This window comes from Cetorhinus maximus, chromosome 8, assembly GCF_964194155.1.
Source record: "Cetorhinus maximus chromosome 8, sCetMax3.hap1.1, whole genome shotgun sequence".
In the NCBI taxonomy this organism is placed as follows: Eukaryota; Metazoa; Chordata; class Chondrichthyes; order Lamniformes; family Cetorhinidae; genus Cetorhinus; species Cetorhinus maximus.
This window is the reverse complement of record NC_135886.1, coordinates 124893308-124919312: the sequence shown is the minus strand read 5'-3', so window position 1 is coordinate 124919312 and position 26005 is coordinate 124893308. Positions and strand designations below refer to the sequence as shown.

General features: G+C 41.9%; 1 protein-coding gene and 1 non-coding gene across 3 annotated transcripts in view; both read right to left on the bottom strand.

The window, feature by feature from the left end:
* LOC144683943 (forkhead box protein O1-like) overlaps positions 1–26005 on the bottom strand; it is a 42636-nt gene that overhangs the window by 7547 nt on the left and 9084 nt on the right. For both annotated transcript variants that reach the window (XM_078547553.1, XM_078547554.1), the window contains exon 2: positions 2461–3735. In XM_078547553.1, the coding sequence (XP_078403679.1) occupies positions 2482–3735 (1254 nt within the window). In that variant the 3' untranslated portion in view covers positions 2461–2481. The remainder of the gene's footprint in view (positions 1–2460; positions 3736–26005) is intronic.
* On the bottom strand, positions 23155–23293 carry LOC144684102 (U4 spliceosomal RNA). The gene has a single exon (XR_013577389.1). It is a non-coding gene; the product is annotated as a U4 spliceosomal RNA (small nuclear RNA).

Below are 26005 nucleotides of genomic sequence, written 5' to 3'. Positions count from 1 at the left end.
CATTGGCCAGGGTACAGAAAATTTGCTGAGGCTTTGGTCTTCTCAATGTCTAACTGGAATAATTTGTTGCTGTAATTTAATCATCGAAGACTAGCTGCCAAATAAGCAATCTGACAAACAGATGATGGAGAATTTCAGAGAAGTTGAGCTGGATCTCATCAGTATACATGCAGATGCAAATGAAGTGTGGTGACCTAAGGATGAATCTTTGGGAAACTTCTGAGGTGGCAGTGGAAGAGCAGCATATGCAAGAAAAGTTCTGGCTATGACTGGGTAGACAAAAATGGAGCCAAGTAGGTCGTTCCCATGGAGTTGGGTAACAGAGGAGTGACAATGGAGGATAGCAATTTGGTTGACAGTCAATGGTTACAGGTGGGGTAGTGCATCATGATCACAGTCACAGAAATATTGTTTCAAAATTTATAGTTAAGAGTTACTTTGGTCCACTGAGAGGTGCAGACAGCCAACTGGAGGGAGTTAGCTGTAGGGGAGATGGGCACTGATTTAGAAGGTAATGGAGCATCCCAAAATCTTGGGGGGGAGAAGTTGGGACAGTAGTTAGCAAGGGCAGAAGACTTGTGGGTGTTTTTTTTAAACTAAAAGGAGACTGATGATGCGCAGGAGGAAACAATTTATATCAGACAAAGTGAGGGCTCAAAATGAAAGTGGAGTCATAAAGAGTTTATTGAGAATGGGGTTGAGGGAACAGGAGGTAGGTCTCGTGGATAAGATGAACTTGGGGGGAGGGAGGCGCAAATAACAACTGTCCAAAACCAAAGGAATTAAAAATAAGGGGAAGAAACAAAACAAACAGAAAACATGAAACAAAATGGGGGCAGAGGTTATGATATAATATTGTTGAACCCAATGTTGAGTTCAGAAGGCTGTAAAGTGCCTAATCAGGATTCATTCAGGATCCTGCCATTCACACCCTCTTTAGTCACATCTTTTGTTTTTTTACTCGTCCTAATGCCACTCTCTTTAGCTTTACGGCATGAAATATTTTGGCATTTAATCAGTCCTGACCTCCACCATATCACAGACATTCCCTCTAATTGTTCTTCCCACCTTCACCCCTCTCACTGACTCAAAACCTATTAAAATTTCTAACTTTTCTCAGTGCATAAAACATTAACTGCTTCTCTTTCCACAGATGCTGCCAAACCTGCTGAGTATTTACAGCATTTTGTTTTTATTTCAGATGTCCAGCATCTGCAGTATTGTTTTCTTTAACTGAAAATGAGTTTTGCAATATTAATACATGAAACATCAAAGCAGAACTAGAATATTTCTTTGTAAATAAAGTTTTTTTTTTAAATTGGTACTTAAAAAACCATATTGACAATATGAAAATGTCATCACAGACAACGAATATCAAGTTAAAAGGAAGCACTTTGGTCCAAATATAGGTAACTGCCTTGTTCAAATGGCTTTGCAAATCAAAACTATTCATCAAACCCTTAGTTAGAAGGCTGTTCTTCCCTGCAATTAAGCCATATCTACATTATATTCAGTTCATTATGTCTACATTTAAACATTACACAGAGGCAATCGGCACTTAAATGACAGTAAAGCATCAATTCATTTTCCTTTGTCTGAATGTAGCCTTTTTAAAAAAAGGTCAGAATTAAAAATGCAGCAATTTTCACACAGTATAATTATTATTGAAAAAGAACTGCTGAAAATTGTAACTGGCATTCAGAACGGTATCAAAATGTACCACATCTTATAAATTGTAAGCAAACAGAGGAAGAGCCGTGTTTTCCAGGGTCTGCATCATATCCCTCTCTTCTATTAAGTCCAGTTCAGAAATTTCCACAAGGGATTACCAACAGATCAAAAAGAAATCAAAATGTTCAGTCTGCTAATGGCAACGCAAGTGAGGAGACAGCATTGAAACATGCACCACAAAGCAAAAGGATGGAAATCCATATGGTGGAAGTTTGCACATTGTTTGTAAAGAGTGGAATTGACGGGCACAAATTAATTTATCCGTAACCTCACTTAGTGTTTCAAACGTGCTTGACAATTTGGCCAAAATTAGTCGGCTGCGTTGATTATCAATTGTTAATTTGTACTTTCAAATGGTCAGATCCAACTCAAACCTCAATCAGAGGCAAAGAACAGTTTGGAATTCTAGGCAAGAAAATTGCCTTGAGAGTTCTATCCATGAATTTCCTGTTTGCCATCTAAAAATGATTTTTACTGCTTATAGCTGCTTCCGTGCCCAATCATATTCCTGACTGCTTGTGCAAGGGCAATATTGTTTTAATCTCGGTCTCTCAGTTGCTTCTGCTGGCTCACATGCAGTAGGCAAGGTGGTTAAGTGCAAGGGGAAATAAACTACACTTGAAGGCAAGTCAGCTTTACGAATACCGTGATTTATGGCCAAATTGTTTAGTTTATAATATTAGTCTGGTACAATTTTGAAATATAAGGCTCAAGAGGTATTTTAGTTACCTTCAGGTAATGCATTTGAAGTTAACTTGGCACCCAGCTACGAGAGGATGACTGTGAGGTGTTAGGATAGGACGGGTTAGTGGCAATAGGCTCCAAGTTGAAATCAAGCCCTTCATCATCCATGAGATCATGGTCAATTATGTAATCCACGTCACAGTCAAGACTTTCCATGAACATATCCAAATCCAGGTCTCGTGGAAAATTTTCAGAATTCATATTCATCCCTATTGAAGAATTGCTGCTGCTGTTTGAGTTACGAGTGGACGGCAGACCAAGTTGCAGAGCCTGGCTTACAGGTGTCTGGAGCTGGGCCTTCAAAGTAGGCATTAGGTTTGCATCGGGCGGAGGTCCCATCATACTCAGTGTGTGAGATAAAGCATTAGCATTAACAGATGCGGCTGATGGACCTGCAGGTTTTCCTCGTTGGCTAGTCTGGCTAACTTTTGACTCTCCAGATGGGCTGTTGAGCGATTCAACATTAAACAACATCAGATTTTCACTGTTTAGCCGGCCACCTGTCTGTGGCATGACAGGGTCAATTTGGCTCATCATCACATCAGTATGAGTTGGCGAATCCGAAGTCAGGAGCGCTTCAAGTGTTGCAGGTACACTAAAGTGGCTCTGCACAGAAGTCAGGTCAGATGGATCAAAGAAAGAGTTCCCATAGGTAGATGCCTGCGATCCAGAGGCTGAGTTTTGTTGCCTGAACAAGTTTTGTTGTACCAAGCCAGTGGATAATGACTGCTGGGTTGGCAACAATGTAGGTGATGGGGACATGAGGTTCAAGCTGTCAATGAGTTCAAGTTCTTCAATTATGTTTTCAGTTAGGGTTGATGGCAACTTGCTTGCAGTGCCAGGGTAGGCCAGTGCAGAATGGAGCTCATCTTCCAGATCTTCCTGTTCTGGCATTATGGGGGACAGGCGCCCTGTACTTAACGTACTAGCATTTGAGCTTGTTCTTGGCCTAAAACTAGTCCAGGCCTCAGAATCCTCATTGTTGCGAGAAGAGGGACTTCCAGGCCATTTGGAAACTTGTGAACCAGGACTGTCACCACTCCCCTCTTGGGTTGCTTGGAGGGCAGCCTTTTTCCGAGCTGCTCTTCCTTTACTCTTCACAAGTTTACTATTATTGTCCATAGATGCTGCTCTTCTCCTGGGCGACTTCCCACTTTTCCCACCTTCAGGATTAAGTATCCACCAAGAACTCTTCCCTGTAGCTTCATTGTGGACTCGGATGAATTTACTGTGCAAGGAAAGGTTATGTCGAATAGAATTCTGAAAGAAAATTTTAAAAAATGATTAAAAATCACCTAGGGCAAAGCTTTAAATTAAATAGCTTCAATGCTTTTGAAAGATTACACCCAAAACATCAACCCAGCTTTATTGTTCAGGTGCTGATTGACCTCTGTGCACTTTCAACACTGTGTTTCAATTCAAGTTTCAAGCTTAGAGTTTTCATTTGACTCAATTAAATTAGGATTTTTAATTTTTTTTAAAGAAAATAAACAAACCATCAGCTACTTTTAAAATTATATATAAGTCATTTAGGATTGACATATTTCTAGTTTATTATTTCAATTTGTAGCATACCGCCTTGTGACATTGTCACCTAATGTAAAAACGTCACTGATACAGCAACCAATGGCTGCTCTCAGTAACTGGAAAATATTTACCATGAAGTTCAATTTTTACTATGCAAATAAAATGATTGAAAACTAAAATTAGCCTTAGAAACCAGACATTAGAGAAGTTATTGTATTTTTGATGAGTGCATTTGCCATGGGTTATTCAAACCATTTGCAATTTATGGCAACTCTGGTATCACTCGACAGCTGCATATGTGGGAGTTGGTAATTGGCCAACAGTAGGCAGCTGTAAGAGGAATAAAGAGAAGTGCATCCATGGTGGAGGAAGTTTGATTAAAGAACAGCACTCTCCTTAGTCACTGTAAATTCAACAGCAGTGCCATTATCTTTCATTCCATACTTTTATTTCATTGTGACACCCAAAGAATTAGCATTTGGCTCACTCAATCAATCGCTGCAGCCACAGACTTCGAGTCTGCAAATAGGATGGAGAAATTATAAATCCTTCAACTAAAGGAGGGTCGTACATCACAAATTGATGCAATGTGACAAATATTCAAATTCCACAAAACAATGGAAGAGGGATTGAACCTAGGACTTTACCGGACTGGGTCTAATGGATGTACTCCAGGCAAAAGTGCAGTAGACAGTGCCAGACCATTTATTGAAACCTGGTTGTAGTCAGTAGTAAGGGCTATACAATAAAAAACTTTGAAGATATGAAAAACATATTTTAAAAAAATACACAATTTTATGGAGTCTATGGAAGTTACTAGTAGAAAAATAAATTGCTATTTGTGTGCTTTCTTCATTGTATTGCTGACAGAATCTACACAGGTGTATGATCCATCATTACATGATAAACAGCTTGAGGTTTCCTGTCAAAGGCCAAGTCAGACAGACAGCAAAGCTACAACATAATTGTCACCAAGACTGAGATTCAAATTGTAGTGCCCTAGTCAGATTGGTACATAGGACGGACAAAAGCCAATCTCTCTTACCCCAACGTTCAGGCACATGCTCAGAACTAACCCACCCTCCCAAGTGAATCAGGAATGTAGTCGCTATTTTTTAGGTCAATATTCCAATTGAGCCTGCATTCACCGTGCTAGAAAGCTGTCTATTCTATGAGCTAAATCACTCTTACTCTTTGTCAGTCAGGTGGGAAAAAGACAGTGGAAATCACACATTAATTGCACTGCAATTACTTTGTTGCAACCCAAGAAATACATGTCATCATGATGCACTGTCCCAAAGGATTTCTCAAACACAGTGCCCTTTGTGAACTACATATATTTCCAAAAACGTATTTAGAGCTTAATTTGTAGTCATGTCTCCAGCATTCTAGATGTCCTTTTAAGCTACTCTACTTGTTCATAGGATGCTTCGGTCAAGAGAAGTTAATTCCAATGTTTACTGGGCTGTATTTATAAAGGGATTCCGCATTTAACAAGATACCAAAAACCACTATTTGTATATCTAGTTTTAACTGCTAAGCAACTGGGTCAATTCCATTTTGGAAGGTCATAGCTTCTTCACAAGTCCTTCATACTGTGATTGCCAGACACAAATACTTCAAAATTCAAATTCATGGAAAAGGGCCTGGAATACCAACACTATTGAAGTGAGAGTGGGTGAGGAAGGAAAGATGCCAATTACATAAAACAACAAGGTTCACAAATTTACAGATTTTGAGAGGAATAATGGGCTAGCAATTCCAAGCTAGGAAACTATCTTCCCTCTCATTCTTCTGCATTCCTTCCATCTTGAAATATTTCTTCTCCAAATGACACATTTAGATTATTGGATAGGATAAAACAAAATGAGGGATTGGGGGTGGTACTGTAGATACACCACAGAAGTTGCTCCCACCACAGGTTTTAATATTGCTGAGCTTATGTTCAATTAAAGAAAGCAACGTTCATGGAAAATGCAAATGTTTTTGTCTATGACATCAATAGTAAATAAAGCTGCTACTACAGATTCAACTAGTTTCCCCCTTTTCTTCAACATCTTTGCACAGAGAGCTCTATTTTCCTTATTTACTTCTCTTGCTCCACTATTCTTCCTATGCGCAAACTCACTGAATTGCCTAAAAGCAGCAAGTTGTGCTATGGTATAACTCCACTGGCAGCCTTCTCTTTGCTGAACTGAACACTAATTTTTCATGCAAGAGGCTGGACAACGATTATTATTTGCCTATAAATGCTTTGCACCCAATATTCTTGACAAGGACATTTCAAACAGCAATCAGTGGAAGACAATTAGGTTAACTAATTTTTCACTTCTTGGTGGAAAGTTTTGTTGCAGCCCTCTCATAATGCAAGCAACTAATAACTTAGAGCAATATCGTCCTATATTTATACATCATCTATTATTCAAAATAACCAGATTGCAGAAGGTGAAGAATCAAAGGGCAGAACCCCACTCCTAAATGCTATCCAGTGACTCCCATTAGAAAATGAACACGTGAACACAGATCGAGGACAAAAATCACAACTGCAAGGTCAGAACTGGCAACGATGCTCCTCTGAGTCAGAGTGCTGACGCTGGCTATCCAGACCCCTTGCATGAAGAATTTCCACATTACCTGCATAACCAAATTCCAAGGAAGAGTCAGATGCTAGCAAAGGCAGGTATAGTGTGGAATGGGAGGGGGACGTGACACAGAAAAAGAGACATTAAATATATACTGATAATACATCTAAAATCACTTGAAAAAATTGTTTTTGAGAACTACTTAGTGAGTTCAGAAATTCTTCTCCGGCCACTAAAAGCAATCTGAAACAAGTTCCTGGAGATAACAGTTACCACAAGGTATTACTCAACATTCAAACTATATTTTGTGTACAGCAATATCAGCCTCCTCCAGGTAACAAGCGATTTACTCTGGCCCAGCCAAGTAATTAAAGGGAAACCAACTGAACCCCAATAATAAACTCAATCCTTTCAATACATTACTCACTTTCCTAAATATTAACTGTTTCTTCGCAATTTCTTACTCTTCCAAATACATTGATCTATTCTCACTTAATTTAAGGCATTATGATATTAATTTCAGAAAGTAAATTTGACCACAGACTCCACCCTAAAACAAAATTATCGAATATAAGGGGTTTGCAGACGCATATAGACAGGTTGAATGAGTAGGCAAAGGTCTGGCAAATGGATTTTAATGTGGGGAAAACGTGAAGTTGTTCACTTTGGCAGAAAGAATAAAAAAGTAGAGTATTACTTAAATGGAGAACAGCTGCATAATTCCGAGGTGTAGAGGGATCTAGTGTTCTAGTACGAGTCACAAAAAGTTAGTATGCAGGCAAACAAGTAATTAAGGCGGCTAATGAAATGCTATCCTTTATTACGAGAGGAATTGAACATAAAAGGATGTTACGCTTCAGTTTTACAGGGCATTGGTGAGACCGCATCTCGAATAGTGTGTGCAGTTTTGGTCTCATTTAAGGAAGGATGTAAATGCATTGGCGGCGGTTCAGAGGAGGTTTACTAGATTGATACCTGGAGTGTGCGGGTTGACTTGAGGAAAGGTTGGACAGACTGGGCTTATTTCCACTGGAATTTACAATAGTCGGGGGGGTGGTTTGATTGAAGTATACAAGATCCTGAACAGTACTGACAAGGTGGATGTGGAAAGGATGTTTCTTCTTGTGGGCGAGTCCAGAACTAGGGGGGCACTGTTTTAAAATTAGGAGTCGCCCTTTTAGGACAGAGATGAGGAGAAATTTTTTCCTGAGGGTTGAGAGTTTGGAACTATCTGCCTTAGAAGGCAGTGGAGGCAGGGTCATTGAATATTTTTAAGGCATAGATAGATAGATTCTTGCTAGGCAAGGAATCAAAGGTTATTGGGAGTAGATGGGGATGTGAAATTCGAAACATAAACGCTCACTGCTTTGAAAACATGACGCTTTAAGAATCAAGCTCTTTTAATAGGTCTACTACTAGTTCCCTTCTGCTTGGTGTACACTAGGTCTCAAGCGTATGTTAACTGCAGACCACTGTAAAAAAAAAACAAATGGCTTGGCAAAATTATCCCGATAATTGATGGGGCCAATAACTTTGGTAATGTGGTACAATTTTTCCCTACGAGCATGTCACAAATTTACAACCACCTAATCTTTAACTCAGATGAAAATTAATTTTCTATTTCATCACAAGGGGCAGTACTCCAGATGGTACTGGCTGGGGGATTAAGTGGAGTGGTGTGCGCAACTTCACCACTGGAATACTGCAAAGCTTGTCTTCTAGTTACTTCTTTGGGGTTTTTAAACCCACGGTTACATCACCAACTCAGAACATCTTTAGCATACATGAAAACTATAAATTGCCCTTTCTCCTTATGCCATTGTGTACACCTTTGGCAGCTGGAGTCCACATAAGTACAGTTAAAAGCAAGAATTCAGAAGTTGCTGTCGGCATTTCTACGCTTCTCTAGAGGATGTGTTTTTGAGGGCCCTCAGACCGCAATCAATTAGGAATCATTGAACCGAACGAACCTCCACTCTTATGCACTTGGTATTGCTGTAAAAAAAAAACCCTTGAAGATGTTACACCTTGATAAATAAGGTGTAGCTGGGTTTTTAATACTAAGTTCACAATTACTGCTAAAAGGCCTCACCAGGCCTAAAGTGTGATTTTATATGTGAATGTCAAATTTCTCCATTATAAGAAATACCACATTTTAAAATTTCTTTTAAGTTTATGATATTTTGGTTTCTACTTTAAACCCATGTGAATGTACATCCATTTCACTTACATTTTACCTGTAAAATGGTAAAATTAAAATGAGAAGAGATTCAGTGGGTTTAATTTACTTGTTACGTGAGAATGCTTCAATGTGACTGGCTGCTTACCCTGTTTGATGATATTACTGCTCCTGGACACCAGACAGTCCCCTTGAATTGGTGCCAAACTCAAACTGATAAAGGGAATGGGGAAGTCCATGCCACCGAGATTACTAGATGTTTGTGCACAGCTTTCTCTGGAGGTCAACAGCAATCGCCGTTGCCTCACCTGTGACAGCAAAATCCAGCCTATTATGCTGGCACAACCTTTGACACCTTGTGTACAAGATCACACACCAAAACTTAATATGTGAAGGAATTTTGGCAAATGACTACTTACAGCTGCTTGAGGATTTCTACATTTAAGTACACAAGAACTATAATTATTGCAAACCAAAATTGAATCCTGCCACAACAATTGTAGGGATTAAATGCAATTGTAATGTCACTGGAAACAAAGGGCACTGGAGGAAGAGAAAATAGTTTTCCATTTCCAAAACTTCTAGCTCTATACTGCTGCTGTCAAATATTCATTCAAAACAATCTGGACAGTTCCAGGCCAGTCTAAACAAGACAACCAGACGTTTGTCATTAAGCTTATTAGATACAACAGTATGACTCAATGCACACAGATACAGCATGGACAATCTCCCTTAAAGATACATGAGGAGCAGGTTGTGCACAACTGAAACTCATATTCCTATTTTCTAGTCTTTCCAAACAGCTGTGTAACTTAAACACCCTAATTAGTCCATGTAAAGGAATTTAAAGCTATAAATTACTAAAGTGTAATCCAACATTAGAACATTAAACACAAGATAACAGATATTGACTGCAGTCTTCACTGGAAATTAAAGTTCTATAATCCAGTCAGTTTCCTGAACTCTCAAACACTGTTGGGGGGTTGAGCTCCCCAATACACCAGCCAGTGCTACACATTTTCACACGCAGCAATTCAAGTCACTGTCAGACATCATCTCCGACAGGACAAGAGAAAGTAATGGAAAATTCTGAATCTCATTGAAACAAGCAATTGGTTGGAAACTTATTTTTAAAAAAGTAAAAACTCAAGAGTCTTATTTTCTTCTTTACTAAATTAGATTTGTGATCACATCAGCGGAGAGAGAAACAGAGTTAGCATTTCAGGTTGATCATCAGAACTGAAGGGTCATCATTCTGAAACATTAACTGCTTCGCTCTCCACAGACACTGCCAGGAGTGCTGAATATTTCCAGCCTTTTCTGTTTTTATTTCAGGTTCCCAGCACCTGCGGTAATTTGCTTTTGTGTTGTAGGTTTGTGATCAGGTTGGTTAGGTGAACAGGCACCACTCAATTAGCAAAACTACCATCATGATTGTCCGACTAAAAACAAACATGAATATACATTTTGTGTATTTAAGTACTTTCTTCTGATGAGTCTGACAAACACATGATAAAACCCATAAAGAAATGGCAGGAAAAAAATAGAAGATATGGTTTGACATCAAAGCTTTTTTCAATATTTAACTCCTCTTTATTCATTTATGGGATATGGGTGTCGCTGGCTAGGCCAGCATTTATTGCCCATCCCTAATCACCCTTGAGAAGGTGGTGAGTTGGGTTGCACATTTCTACCAGCTAGTAACCACAGTCTGCTGAGGATCCTTTTGAAGTGAGTGAGGGAGTTGATGGTTCTCATTACAAAAAATGGGATATCTGAAATAATTCCCAACATTGCTTATGAATAAGTTGCAGTGTATACACACAAACTCAGGATCAAACATACAAAAGTAGCATCCTGTGACAACAAATACTGCAAAATTGGCGACAGGCTTAAAAAATTCAGTCCTATGAGGAGTAGCAAGGGTGGGAGGGAACCTGCAATTGTAGGAGCTGGAGCAGATGCATGGGAGACAGGCTAATAAAAAGCAAAAAAAAACTTGTCCATGAGTTGAGAGCAAGGGCGATGGAAACAATTATTGTCAGATCAGAACCACAGAACTTGGGAGTCAATGGATCGTTGATATTTTTTTCCTCCCTTTGGAGTGATTTTTTAAAAATCCTTATAGAGTTCAGAGTTTTTTTTATATTGAGGGGGAAGGAGGAGGGGGCTGTATTTGGCAACTGCTGGGGGGAATGCACTGAGATAAGGCTTCTTTCTAATTATTTTTAAATGAGCAGTCCTCTCCCACCCTTCTCCCAGTTACAGAAACTCTCCTATTTCAATAAACAAGAAAAAGAAAAGAATAGGGATCCCGGCACAACCATGGAGGCCATGTTAGCGTTGGATTAGCACATAGAACAGAGAGAGGGTTTTAGGCAGGCAGAGAGAGGGAGAGGGGCAGTCAGAGAGAGAGGGAGAGAGGCAGTCAGAGAAGAGGCAGTCAGAGAGAGGCAGTCAGTCAGAGAGAGAGAGAGAGAGAGAGAGAGAGAGAGAGAGAGAGAGAGAGAGGGGGCAGTCAGTCAGAGAGAGAGAGAGAGGCAGTCAGTCAGAGAGAGAGAGTGAGAGAGGCAGTCAGTCAGAGAGGGAGAGTGAGAGAGGCAGTCAGTCAGAGAGAGAGAGAGAGGCAGTCAGTCAGTCAGAGAGAGAGAGAGAGAGAGAGAGGGGCAGTCAGTCAGAGAGAGAGAGAGAGAGAGAGAGAGAGAGGCAGTCAGTCAGAGAGAGAGAGAGAGAGAGAGAGAGAGAGAAAGGCAGTCAGTCAGAGAGAGAGAGAGAGGGAAAGGCAGTCAGTCAGAGAGAGAGAGAGAGAGAGGGAGAGGCAGTCAGTCAGAGAGAGAGAGGGAGGCAGTCAGAGAGAGAGAGAGAGAGAGAGAGAGAGAGGCAGTCAGAGAGAGAGAGAGAGGCAGTCAGAGAGAGAGAGAGAGGCAGTCAGAGAGAGAGAGAGAGGCAGTCAGAGAGAGAGAGAGAGGCAGTCAGAGAGAGAGAGAGGCAGTCAGAGAGAGAGAGAGGCAGTCAGAGAGAGAGAGGCAGTCAGAGAGAGAGAGGCAGTCAGAGAGAGAGAGGCAGGCAGAGAGGGAGAGAGAGAGGCAGGCAGAGAGGGAGAGAGAGAGGCAGGCAGAGAGGGAGAGAGAGAGAGAGAGAGAGAGAGAGAGAGGCAGGCAGAGAGAGAGAGGCAGGCAGAGAGAGAGAGAGAGAGAGGCAGGCAGAGAGAGAGAGAGAGAGAGGCAGGCAGAGAGAGAGAGAGAGAGAGGCAGGCAGAGAGAGAGAGAGAGAGAGGCAGGCAGAGAGAGAGAGAGAGAGAGACAGGCAGAGAGAGAGAGAGAGAGAGAGAGAGAGAGAGGCAGGCAGAGAGGGAGAGAGAGAGAGAGAAAGAGAGGCAGGCAGAGAGAGAGAGAGAGAGAGAGAGAGAGAGAGAGAGAGAGAGCAGTCAGAGAGAGAGAGAGAGAGAGAGGCAGTCAGAGAGAGAAAGAGAGAGAGAGGCAGGCAGAGAGAGAGAGAGAGAGGCAGGCAGAGAGAGAGAGAGAGGCAGGCAGAGAGAGAGAGAGAGACGCAGGCAGAGAGAGAGAGAGAGACGCAGGCAGAGAGAGAGAGAGAGACGCAGGCAGAGAGAGAGAGAGAGAGAGAGAGACGCAGGCAGAGAGAGAGAGAGAGAGAGAGAGACGCAGGCAGAGAGAGAGAGAGAGAGAGAGAGAGACGCAGGCAGAGAGAGAGAGAGAGAGAGAGACGCAGGCAGAGAGAGAGAGAGAGAGAGAGAGAGACGCAGGCAGAGAGAGAGAGAGAGAGAGAGAGAGAGACGCAGGCAGAGAGAGAGAGAGAGACGCAGGCAGAGAGAGAGAGAGAGAGAGACGCAGGCAGAGAGAGAGAGAGAGAGAGACGCAGGCAGAGAGAGAGAGAGAGGCAGGCAGAGAGAGAGAGAGAGGCAGGCAGAGAGAGAGAGAGAGGCAGGCAGAGAGAGGCGCAGGCAGGCAGAGAGAGAGAGAGAGAGAGGCAGGCAGAGAGAGAGAGAGAGAGAGAGAGAGGGAGAGAGAGAGAGAGAGAGAGAGAGAGAGGCAGGCAGAGAGAGAGAGAGAGAGAGAAGGAGACAGACAAGCAGAGAGAGAGAGGGACAGAGTACAAGTTGTGGGCAACAGTGCTTCTTTTCAGTTACAGCTTTTATTTACAGATATGGTTTCCCAACTCTTCTTAAAAAAAATCTTCAATTTTCTTCTGAAACCCTCCTCTTATGCCTGGCTTTGAAGTTTACAAACTAATGCTGGGCCAATAATAAGCAAACAAAAAAGAAAAAAAGTTACTACCTTTCCCATGACTTTCTTCCTCTTTTATATTTGTGCAATAAATTACTTTGGGAGTAAAGTTTAAAGTAGAGAGGGTGAAAAAATATTGTGGGTTTTGTTTGGTTCCTAATGGGTTTTTCTGTAAAATGTTTGTGCTATAAGAAATGTCTGTCTGCATACAAGCTTTTTTTGGCTGTCTTTGTGCTTGTATTTTCTTTATTCGCAAAAATAATTTTGACAATGTAGAAAATGGTGGGAGTCCAGTTGGTCCAGAAGATCCCAACCTTCCAGACCTTGACTTTGTTTTCGTAACAGCCACCGGAGGAGGCTGAAGGGGTGGCGGGGGTGAGTGTGTGTGTGTGTGTGTGTGTGTGTGTGTGTGGGGCGGGGTGGGCAGAAGCTGAGGAGAGGTGGGGTGGTGAAGAGAGGGAAAGAGTGGGGATGATGAGTGAAGAACACTCCCTATTTGTTTTTGGATGCTTGCCTGCCTACCCATCACCAAGTCTCTCGTTTCTTTCATATCCTTTACTGGAGGCTTCACCTACATGGAGCCCTTGAAAACTAAAATTCTGCCCCCCCAAAAATCAAAAAGTCATAGTCAAGAAAACCACAAAAGGAGCCTTTGAAAAATAATATTTGCACCCCTGCCACTTCCTTTTTATGGCTTGTTATCTGCACATCCATTCAAAATCTCTATTCTTCTACCACCTCCGCATCCCCACCTGCACCCCCCAACCAAAAAAAGCCTCCTATAAATCTTTCACTATTTGGAAAGCATATACTTTTGAGAAGCACTATTTAAAGTTGCATTGTTCCTCCTGTACTTCATGGCATATATATAAATTGAATATCTACTCTAAGTGATGTGACACTCATGACCAATACTACATAATTCACCCAAAGCTGGATGAAAGATTTACAGATACATCAAAAATTAACCACATCACTGGAATACTTGTATGTGCCAAGGAACACAGAAAAGCAGCCTCGCGTCCAGCTTTGTGGTTAGTAGCAACATTGAAAGGATACCCAATTTGGGCATGCCCAATTCAATGGAGCAATCAGAAGGAAATCAGATCTGTGATTAGAATAGATCACACCTACATGTCACATGTTACCAATCATGTACACATGAACAGCAGATCTGTTGCAAAGACAATAAAAGTTTCCTCAATGAACAAGCACCTCTGAGCTATAGAAGAAAAAAAATTAAAACCACCAAGGATACTCTTCTTTGACTTGTGTTGTCACCCTTCATGGAAACATGCATGCACAGATTACAGATTAAGAATGGGTCAGGCTCCTATGGGCGAATAGCCTACTATCACTCAATATCTAGACTGACACGAACATAGGTCATTGTACAGGAGGCAACCAGGAACCATGCACATGTACCCAAGTGCAAGTCACTGCCTTCAAAAGAAAGGTGACAACTGAGAAAAAAGAAATAAAAAGCATCTCAAAAGGAGTAATCTAGCATTTTATAATTCCACAGTAAATTACAAGACATTCTGATGACTACGGAAGTCAGCATTGCGAGCCTGCTTCACGCTCAATCTGAACAGCTGAGAAACTTATGAGTAATTTGTAATGGAATTGACTGATTCAAAAACATTAACTGACGACAACAATGACAGGAATGTGCTTCGAAACTAATTGTCATTGTTATGACCGTTAGTTTAAAACATAACCGTGTTATAAAGTCTATTGTTTTTAAATGAAGCTGAAACAGAACGCCCTGGGATGGGTGATGGTGTGAAGTTGTACTGTACGCTGACCGGCGACAGGCCCCCGTGGTCGGGTTGTCATGGGGACAGGGGGCCCAGGTCAAGCCCTATTGAAAGTCAGGGGTGAGATTTAACACCTGGTAACACAGGGAGAAAGCAATTGGCCTTGCTACATACAGACTCTCAGGGACAGTCAGGCCAAAAGTAGGTGCTGCTATGGCAAGCAAAAGGGATGCTTTTGGGTTAATCACCAAGTGGAGTGCTGGTAAGGACTGAACCCCTGTTTCAAGGAATGAAGTCTGCTGTGGAGAGTTGGAGAACAAGGAGTCAGCAGTGGGTGTCTTGCTGCTGGAAGTCCATTCAAGCATGCTCAGAAGAGTGAAGGGGACTTTGTTTAAAAGGGTACTGGAAGATTCACGCTGGGTGGGGCAGGGAGAAGAAAGTCTGTTGAATCATCGGGAGACATTTGGGACTTTAAATGCAAAGCTACATATCTGCTGAGAATGTGCTATGAAGTATAAACATGGAGTGGGGTTTTCAGTTATTAAAAAGTTATTAGGATAGCTTTTCTGTAGTTTAATGTATTAGTTGCCTAAGCAATGTTTGTCAATGGTGATTTTAGTTTGCATGTTACAGTAAAAGTCTTAACACTTTAAACCCTGTCGTGCGATTCCTTTGCGTTAGTTACTAGGAAATTCAACTTTTTTTTAAAAAAGCTATTGGTCTCTACAGGGGTTGTAACGCCATGTTTAAAATTCTTTAACTCAAGCCACTGAGAACACCATGCAGGCAAACCATGTTTGCCCAATATGAAGTTCACACACTCTACCTGTAAGGTCATATCTTAATGAGATTTGGTGCATATCAAAAGAGACATGGGGGAGAGGCTAGGGCACCAAAGTGTGTGTAGAAATAACATTGTTGTTAAGCTGGTTATAGCAGTCTAGCAGCACAAAGTACTGATGAGCTTCCTGCTGCTTCTCCAAGCAGAACCGTTTTTAAAAAAATATATATACTTTATTCATAAAATATCTGGAAGAACATTACAAAACATTTCTAAATCGCCATCACAAAAAGTGCAATCAGATTCAACTTTTACAAATGGATCACGAGGTGCTTCAATACAATCAATGAATATTACAATCGTTTCAATATGGTCATTACAGACAATGGTATTGGAGTTATCAACATACATCATGTTGCACTCTTAGGTGCTTCAATACAATTATAATACAATTAGTATTCAATGCATACATTCATTGTGAGCTGTAAGCAGAACCACTTATTAGTGCACTAGCTAGCAGGGAAACCTGGAGCCAAATGAGAAGAATCACAATGTCTGCACAGTAGTTATAACTTCCAGGTTCCATTAGTGAGCCTGGCCAACCATCAACAGCACCATGGAGGGCTGAAGCCCTGTTTTGTTCAGCTATTGGACTACAGTATCTGCTGCAGAAAACAAACTTAGTTTTGAATGTTCATCACAAGGTACGGTACCTTGGAGATACCTCAACCCCAGAGACCTCAAATACTCTACCTATTCCCCATCCTCTCGAGGTGGGATAACTGTAGAAACAAGTACCAGGACTTTCTCAATTAAAATGGGGAGTAGCAGAACTTGCAACAAAATGTAAATGCTTTGCCACCTCCTTACAACAGCACACAATCAAAACCCACTCTACACTGGTTCCACTAGCTGGAGCTGCACAACTTCTGAAGCAGCAGTTTGGATTGCAGAGAGGAAAGCTCCAGATATAGAAGGACATGTTCTCATACTCAGGCTTCATCTTTCATATGAGATGTTAAACCAAGGTGCCATCAGCTCTTCCGCGTAAATGTAAAAACTCCCATGGCACTATTTTGAAGAGCAAGGGAGTTACCTCCAGTATCCTGACAAATAGTTCTCCTTCAATCAACATTAAAAACAGATTATCTGTTCATCACTACATTGCTGTTTGTGTGAGCTTGGTGCATTCAAGTCTTTCCTTTCTTTCTCCGAGTAACTCTTTTCATCAGCTGCTACTAAAGTTTTAAGAGTTGTGTACGAAATATACAACAAAAATTTGCTATTAACGCATAGGAAGGACTGGCACTCGGCAACCTGCAATATGCCAACCACCACGATGTTCTATAGATGTTCAAAGTACAGTGCCGCAAACTACAATGCCACATATCGGAGTCATTCATCAACTGCTTTACAGTCATACAAGGGGCTTTAGAAAAAAAGACATCCCGACTGTGACAGCAACACCCTGGTCCGGGTTGGTGTGGGGTACCACTCTCCCTCCCTCTGTAGCATTATCTTCTTTAGGTGTCAATCCTGGCTCAAATCCTGCTCGCACTATTATTTCAGAACTTGTTCAAGTACCACTGCAGAGACTTGAGCCCATAGCCTAGGCTGGCACTTCGATGTGGTACTGAGGCTGCAGTATTTTTGATAAAGCATTAAACGGAGGCCCTGTCTGTCCTCTCAAGTGAATGCAAACAAGTCCAAAGTACTAATTTAGGAAGTACTCTCCTGCACTTCAGTCCTGGCCAATATTTATCCCTTAAAACCTAAAAAAGGTGATCTGGTTATTTATTTCATTGTTGTTTGTTAAGTGAAAATTAGCCATCATGTTTCCCTACATTACAACAGTGAATTCAGTTCAAAGTTTTTCATTTTCTGCAAATTCTGTCATGAAATTCTGAAAGGCGCCACATAAATGCAAGTTTGCTCTTTCTTCTTTTGCCACAAATTCCTCCCACACCTTTTTAGGCTGAATCTCACAAGGGCCCAAGGACATTTTTATGCATACCCAAGAATTCTGAAAGATGGAGGAGTTTTTTGGATAAATCTTACATTACTGAAGATTAAATTGCTCTTTGTCCTATCTCAGTGCTGTCCCAAGGATTTGTATTGGCATCCATCAGGGTTCCTAAATACAGATATGAAACAAATAGGACCAATAATCTTAGTGACCCTGCTTTGAGCTGTGCAAAGTTATAATACCACAAGTATCTACAACATATCCAAATGCATATAAAATAATTCAACATGGGGAGTACAACACTTCCAATCACCAGATAAATGTGGCAAACAACAGAGTACCATCTTCAAAAAGACAGCATGCCTGGAAAGACATTCTAAGGCCAGCCAACATAGCACTGGCAAAGACATTACTCAGGATATTCGCCTGACTCACCTGAACCTCTTGCCTAAATCTTAGAGATGGGGCACACATCCCAAATCAAATCCATTCCAATAGCTTCTAATTTTTTCCACGAAAGCCAAAATAACCATGCATTTATTTTTTATGTGGTGGTTGGAAAGTCCAAGAAAAAACATCAATGCTATGAATCAACAACCACAAGATTTTCAGTCTGGAGATAACAACTGGTGACATGTGGCTGATACAACAGTTATGAAAGGTTACAGGTAGGGAAGAAGGGAAAGGAGATTTCCAATCTTGAAAGCACACTAGAGCCAAAATTACATTTAAAGCTGATCGTTTTAATGCTTAAAAGCTTTGTTGTCTCCTTCGTTATGTTCTCCAAGAGCTTGTCTCAACCTGCCATCCACCCAGGAGAGTACACATGTTGAGAAAGGTTTCAAAAGTAATGAGTAAATTCTTGTTTTTAAGATGTAACCTAATTAGAATGAAACTTGCACTTACTAAATTGCAGGCTACCAAAGGCTCCAAATGTTAAAAAGTGAAACAAAGAGAAAATCTTGTTTTAAACTAACCACAATCTCCCACAAGCCTCCTCTAAAGTTACAGCATATGCAATAAACTTTACACATTTGACAAAATAAAACATCCCATAATCAGAAAATAGTTAATTTAAGAAAACACGTGAGAATTATTACTTACTTGCTTTAAGAAATACAGCCTGGAGATAAGAACCGGTGACATGCGGCCGATGCAATAATTATGAAAGGTTACAAGTAGGGAAGGAGGGAAAGGAGATCTCCAATCTTGAAAGCACACCACAGACAAAATTACATTTAAAGCTGATGATATTAATGCTTGAAAGCTTTGGTCCCTCCTTCATTACGTTCCACAAAACCTTGTCTCAACCAGTCACTACCCAGGAGATTGTCATTGCCTGGCACTTGTGTGGCACGAATGTTACTTGCCACTTGTTAGCCCAAACCTGGATATAGTCCAGGTCTTGTTGCATTGGGATATGGACTGCAGCGGTTCAAGGCAGCAGCTCGCCACCACCTTCTCCAGGGCAATTAGAGATGGGCAATAAATGCTGGCCTAGCCAGCGACACCCGCGTCCCACAAATGAATAAAAAAAATCAGGATTCTATTCAGATGTTTATTACTATCACTAGGTTAGAGTACAAAAGACTAACAGAATTGCATATTTATTAACAAAAACAGAATTACCTGGAAAAACTCAGCAGGTCTAGCAGCATCGGTGGAGAAGAAAACAGTTGACGTTTCGAGTCCTCATGACCCTTTGGCACAACTGAAGTATAGTTAGGAGAGAGGTGAAATATAAGATGGTCTAAGGTGGGGGGCGGGGGGAGAGAGAAGTTGAGGGTGGGGTGGTTGTGGGGACAAGCAAGCAGTGATAGGAGCAGATAATCAAAAGATGTCACAGACAAAAGGATCAAAGAGGTGTTGAAGGTGGTGATATTATCTAAGAAAAGTGCTAATTAAGAATGGATGGCAGGATACTCAAGGTACAGCTCTAGTGGGGGTGGGGTGGAAAGACTAACAAAGTATTAGTTGTAGATTTAAAAATAATGGAAATAGGTGGGAAAAGAAGAATCTATATAAATTATTGAAAAAAAAAAGGGAGGAGGAAGAAACGGGGTGGGGATGGGGGGGGAGGGGGGAGTTTAAGATCTAAAGTTGTTCAATTCAATATTCAGGCCGGAAGGCTGTAAAGTGCCTAGTCGGAAGATGAGGTGCTGTTCCTCCAGTTTGCGTTGGGCTTCACTGGAACAATGCAGCAAGCCAAGGACAGACATGTGGGCAAGAGAACAGGGTGGAGTGTTAAAATGGCAAGCGACAGGGAGGTTTGGGTCTTTCTTGCGGACAGACCGCAGGTGTTCTGCAAAGCGGTCGCCCAGTTTGCGTTTGGTCTCTCCAATGTAGAGGAGACCGCATTGGGAGCAACTAATGCAGTAGACTAAGTTAGGGGAAATGCAAGTGAAATGCTGCTTCACTTGAAAGGAATGTTTGGGCCCTTGGACAGTGAGGAGAGAGGAAGTGAAGGGGAAGGTGTTGCATCTTCTGCGTGGGCATGGGGAGGTGCCATAGGTGGGGGTTGAGGAGTAGGGGGTGATGGAGGAGTGGACCAGGGTGTCCCGGAGGGAACGATCCCTACGGAATGCCGCCAGTGGGGGGGTGAAGGGAAGATGTGTTTGGTGGTGGCATCATGCTGGAGTTGGCGGAAATGGCGGAGGGTGATCCTTTGAATGCGGAGGCTGGTGGGGTGATAAGTGAGGACAAGGGGGACCCTATCATGTTTCTGGGAGGGAGGAGAAGGCGTGAGGGCGGATGCGCGGGATATGGGCCGGACACGATTGAGGGCCCCGTCAACGACCGTGGGTGGAAAACCTCGGTTAAGGAAGAAGGAGGACATGTCAGAGGAGCTGTTTTTGAAGGTAGCGTCATCAGAACAGATGCGACGGAGGCGAACGAACTGAGAGAATGGGATGGAGTCCTTACAGGAAGCGGGGTGTGAGGAGCTGTAGTCGAGGTAGCTGTGGGAGTCGGTAGGCTTGTAATGGATATTGGTGGACAGTCTATCATCAGAAATTGAGACAGAGAGGTCAAGGAAGGGAAGAGAAGTGTCAGAGATGGACCATGTGAAAATGATGGAGGGGTGGAGATTGGAAGCAAAATTAATAAATTTTTCCAGGTCCCGACGAGTGCATGAAGCAGCACCGAAGTAATCATCGATGTACAGGAGAAAGAGTTGTGAGAGGGGGCCGGAGTAGGACTGGAACAAGGAATGTTCCACATACCCCATAAAGAGACAGGCATAGCTGGGGCCCATGCGGGTACCCATAGCCACACCTTTTATTTGGAGGAAGTGAGAGGAGTTAAAGGAGAAATTGTTCAGTGTGAGAACAAGTTCAGCCAGACGGAGGAGAGTAGTGATGGATGGGGATTGTTCGGGCCTCTGTTCAAGGAAGAAGCTAAGGGCCCTCTCAGACCATCCTGGTGGGGAATGGAGGTGTAGAGAGATTGGACGTCCATGGTGAAGAGGAAGCGGTTGGGGCCAGGGAACTGGAAATTGTTGATGTGACGTAAGGTGTCAGAGGAATCACAGATAGGTGGGAAGGGACTGGACAAGGGGAGAGAGAAGGGAGTCAAGGTAACGAGAAATGAGTTCCGTGGGGCAGGAACAGGCTGACTCTCAGTTCGTTCGCCTCCGTCGCATCTGTTCTGATGACGCTACCTTCAAAAACAGCTCCTCTGACATGTCCTCCTTCTTCCTTAACCGAGGTTTTCCACCCACGGTCGTTGACGGGGCCCTCAATCGTGTCTGGCCCATATCCCGCGCATCCGCCCTCACGCCTTCTCCTCCCTCCCAGAAACATGATAGGGTCCCCCTTGTCCTCACTTATCACCCCACCAGCCTCCGCATTCAAAGGATCATCCTCCGCCATTTCCGCCAACTCCAGCATGATGCCACCACCAAACACATCTTCCCTTCACCCCCCCCCCGGCCGCATTCCGTAGGGATCGTTCCCTCCGGGACACCCTGGTCCACTCCTCCATCACCCCCTACTCCTCAACCCCCACCTATGGCACCTCCCCATGCCCACGCAGAAGATGCAACACCTTCCCCTTCACTTCCTCTCTCCTCACTGTCCAAGGGCCCAAACATTCCTTTCAAGTGAAGCAGCATTTCACTTGCATTTCCCCTAACTTAGTCTACTGCATTAGTTGCTCCCAATGCGGTCTCCTCTACATTGGAGAGACCAAACGCAAACTGGGCGACCGCTTTGCAGAACACCTGCGGTCTGTCCGCAAGAAAGACCCAAACCTCCCTGTCGCTTGCCATTTTAACACTCCACCCTGTTCTCTTGCCCACATGTCTGTCCTTGGCTTGCTGCATTGTTCCAGTGAAGCCCAACGCAAACTGGAGGAACAGCACCTCATCTTCCGACTAGGCACTTTACAGCCTTCCGGCCTGAATATTGAATTGAACAACTTTAGATCTTAAACTCCCCCCTCCCCCCCCATCCCCACCCCGTTTCTTCCTCCTCCCTTTTTTTTTTCAATAATTTATATAGATTCTTCTTTTCCCACCTATTTCCATTATTTTTAAATCTACAACTAATACTTTGTTAGTCTTTCCACCCCACCCCCACTAGAGCTGTACCTTGAGTATCCTGCCATCCATTCTTAATTAGCACTTTTCTTAGATAATATCACCACCTTCAACACCTCTTTGATCCTTTTGTCTGTGACATCTTTTGATTATCTGCTCCTATCACTGCTTGCTTGTCCCCACAACCACCCCACCCTCAACTTCTCTCTCCCCCCGCCCCCCACCTTAGACCATCTTATATTTCACCTCTCTCCTAACTATACTTCAGTTGTGCCAAAGGGTCATGAGGACTCGAAACGTCAACTGTTTTCTTCTCCACCGATGCTGCTAGACCTGCTGAGTTTTTCCAGGTAATTCTGTTTTTGTTAATAAATATGCAATTGTTAGTCTTTTGTACTCTAACCTAGTGATAGTAATAAACATCTGAATAGAATCCTGATTTTTTTTATTCATTTGTGGGACGCGGGTGTCGCTGGCTAGGCCAGCATTTATTGCCCATCTCTAATTGCCCTGGAGAAGGTGGTGGCGAGCTGCTGCCTTGAACCGCTGCAGTCCATATCCCAATGCAACAAGACCTGGACTATATCCAGGTTTGGGCTAACAAGTGGCAAGTAACATTCGTGCCACACAAGTGCCAGGCAATGACAATCTCCTGGGTAGTGACTGGTTGAGACAAGGTTTTGTGGAACGTAATGAAGGAGGGACCAAAGCTTTCAAGCATTAATATCATCAGCTTTAAATGTAATTTTGTCTGTGGTGTGCTTTCAAGTTTGGAGATCTCCCCCCTGCCACGAGCCAGCAATCAGCAAAAAGAATCGATCTAACAAGAACTTCCCTTTGTGCACTTTCATATCACTGTTAGAAACCCCATTTTAAAATAAACCTTGTTCACTAAGGGGTTTTAATGTCAATCTGAGAAATAACTACTGTAGAATAACCAATCTGGCCCTGAAAAATGTATTAAATGTCTCCATTATGACTATTGGATTTTTTTTTTTGAAGTTTGTTCATGATATTTCAGTTTCTACCTTAACCTCAGAGTATGTCCCAAACTTTATTTTGCTCTGTAACCAATGTTTAAAAAGCAATGATTATTTTTTTTTTCCCCGCAGAGACTGTCAAAAATTGCCATTGCCGACTATATTTCAAGTCGTCAAAGCGGGGTATTGGGAAAAGTTTTCAATAAGCAATAATCGCGCCTCGGTTAAACCTCATCGGCTACAATACTTTTCCTGGCTGGCTAACTGAGAATTATTTAACTTGATTGGCTGCTTGCACAGCTGATGAAACTGCTGCAACTCAACGCTGGGAATCCCCATTAAACAATACAATCAATTGCACGCTGAAAGTGCTAAAGCTCTCGCCATAGGGCGAGCTGGATCTCTCAGCGAGACTTACTTCCAGGTCAGTAACAAGCACCCTTGTTTCACCACTGACTTCAAGATCTGGGCTTTTGTTTAAATTCAACATGTGTGTGTATGAAACAAGGTAATAGTGTACCATTTTCCCAACTGTTCTAAATTAGTGAGCCAATTCAGAAGTAGGTGGAGCAACCAGACAAGATCAACTTGACAATGATGCCAAAGTGCTCCAAAAGAAAATAGTAATCTGATGTTCAGATTTCTCACAGACAGCAGTAGAGTGTGTCCATTCCATACAAGCTAAATAAAGACTACTTGCATGGATTTCACACACAAAAACAAAAACTCAGCAGGTCTGACAGCATCTGTGGAGAGAAAGACAGAGTTAATGTTTCAAGTCTGTATGACTCCTAAAGCTCTGAAGACGACATACAGGCTTGAAACGTTAACTCTGTCTTTCTCTCCACAGATGCTGTCAGACCTGAGTTTTTCCAGCATTTTTTGTTTTTGTTTTAGATTTCCAGCATCCGCAGTATTTTGCCTTTATCTTATTGCATGGATTTCACAGTGGTTTCATTTTACATAATTTAATCTATTTACTTTTGAGTCTTAAGCCACGTTTGCTGATGAGAAAACACTCAAGTCAAGTTGTGTGGAAGTCAAGTTTTATATACTTGCTGTTTCAATAAATTATGCTGCTACATTAGCAGGGTGGTTTTAAGATTTAGCAGAAATAAGCATGTTTTATTAGCCTAAATTTGGTACAAATATACTGTTCATTGTCTAAAAAGAAAAACAGGCAATGGTCACAGGCTACATAACAAGTTTCCTACATGTGTGCGGTCTTTGTCGATTGTTAAACAGAAAAACACTTTGCACAGGCAAAGACATTACTGAACTGTAATGTTCTTTATTTGGCAGACACATTAAAGCACCTTGGGCCCAACAACTAACCAAGTTAATGTTAACTCACGAGAATCTGCAAAACACAGTATAGCTAATTTCAAAATTTGCAACAGCAGCACCAACTATATTGCTGTGATGTCCAAGTCTACTTATTATACCCTCACCAAAATGCTAATAACTGTACTTGATCAACAGTATGGTAAGGCAGGTGGTAGCTGGAAATGAAGCTGCAATATCCTCAGCCACTATTTTAGTTCTTCTTTCCTCTCCTACTCCCCCATCTCACCTTAGTTCAATACAACTCTCACATTTGAAGCCATATTTGCTTAATGTTCTTGCATTTTTCTCTTTTAGTTTCAGCTCTTAGTCAGTTTATTTCATGTTTTAGTTTTAATTACACTCTTGCTTTCTCTCCACATTCTATCCAGTATTTTCTCAATACCTTCACTGTAGATTGTAATAAAATTATTGAAGTTCTAAGTGATCTTTTTAGGTACTCTGCCTCAGCCTTGCTGCCATTACACTCACCAGACATGTGGATGACACACCTCATAATGCCACTGGGTTGTGTACAGACTCTGCCTAGGGCTGAGAAAAATCTCACAGAATTCCTTCCTGGCGGCCTGACTAACAGATCTTCTTTCAGAAGCCTCACAACACAACCCCACAAAAGGGAGCGAAAGAAGGGAAGGGAAAGAATACATCTGAGCAAATATACCACTATTTGCTCCAATTGTAGAAAGTGACCTAACACAAATCATTCAGCAGGCAAGGGGAGGAATGCCACTTATGCAATTCTGTCCAGCTAGGCTGCTCCCATCCACCTAAAGATGGTTAAACTGTTCAGATATGTAAAACTAGGCAGTGTATCCTATTTTACATACTGTAATAATATATCACTACTATATCACAGCAGTATATACTTTTTCTCTACAGTTAAATTAAAAAGGTTTTCAACTAGACTTAATTATTAAACATTTACCAGTTTTACCATTTCAAACTATAATTCATTTGATGGTGATGCTTGGTTTCATGAAATAAAACATGTTAAAAACAATTGTCTTGCCTTGGGGTTAAAAAAAAGCTTTCAAACACAACCATGCAGATTTGAGAGAATCCGAATGTGGATGAACAAGCATTTTGTTTTAAAAAAGGCAACAACATACTAAGGTTGCAAGTCTTGCCAAAGTTTTAAATTTTAAAGGAAAATACAGCAATGAAAAGAGCACTGTTGTCTTTTACTTACTACATGGACATACAAAGAAAAAGAATCTTTCCACTCTCACAAAAAGATAAAAATCAGAATCTCAATAGGAATTTAATTGGCAGGCATTCTTTTTCCTCTGAAGTTTGAAACACATCTGCAGCTACATCAGACAGACTTGCCCAGTTTCAATTCTATTTTCCTCTAGTGCAGGCTTACAATGAGAATATTGTCTCTTAAAACTAGCAGCTTCCCTCTCCCCAACATAAACACAAGAGCCTTTCTGTGCAGGAATGCCAAACTTGAATGGTATCCGACCACAAAAACTACACATCGGGAGGTTATAGCATACAATATAAATCTAAAAGCCACCTTCAACAGGAATCAGACTCGTTAAAATGGTCACAATTCTGAAAGTAAAATATCTTTAGTCTTACTGGCCAATGTTTCTTAGTCCTGTCTTATTATTACATTTTATGGCTT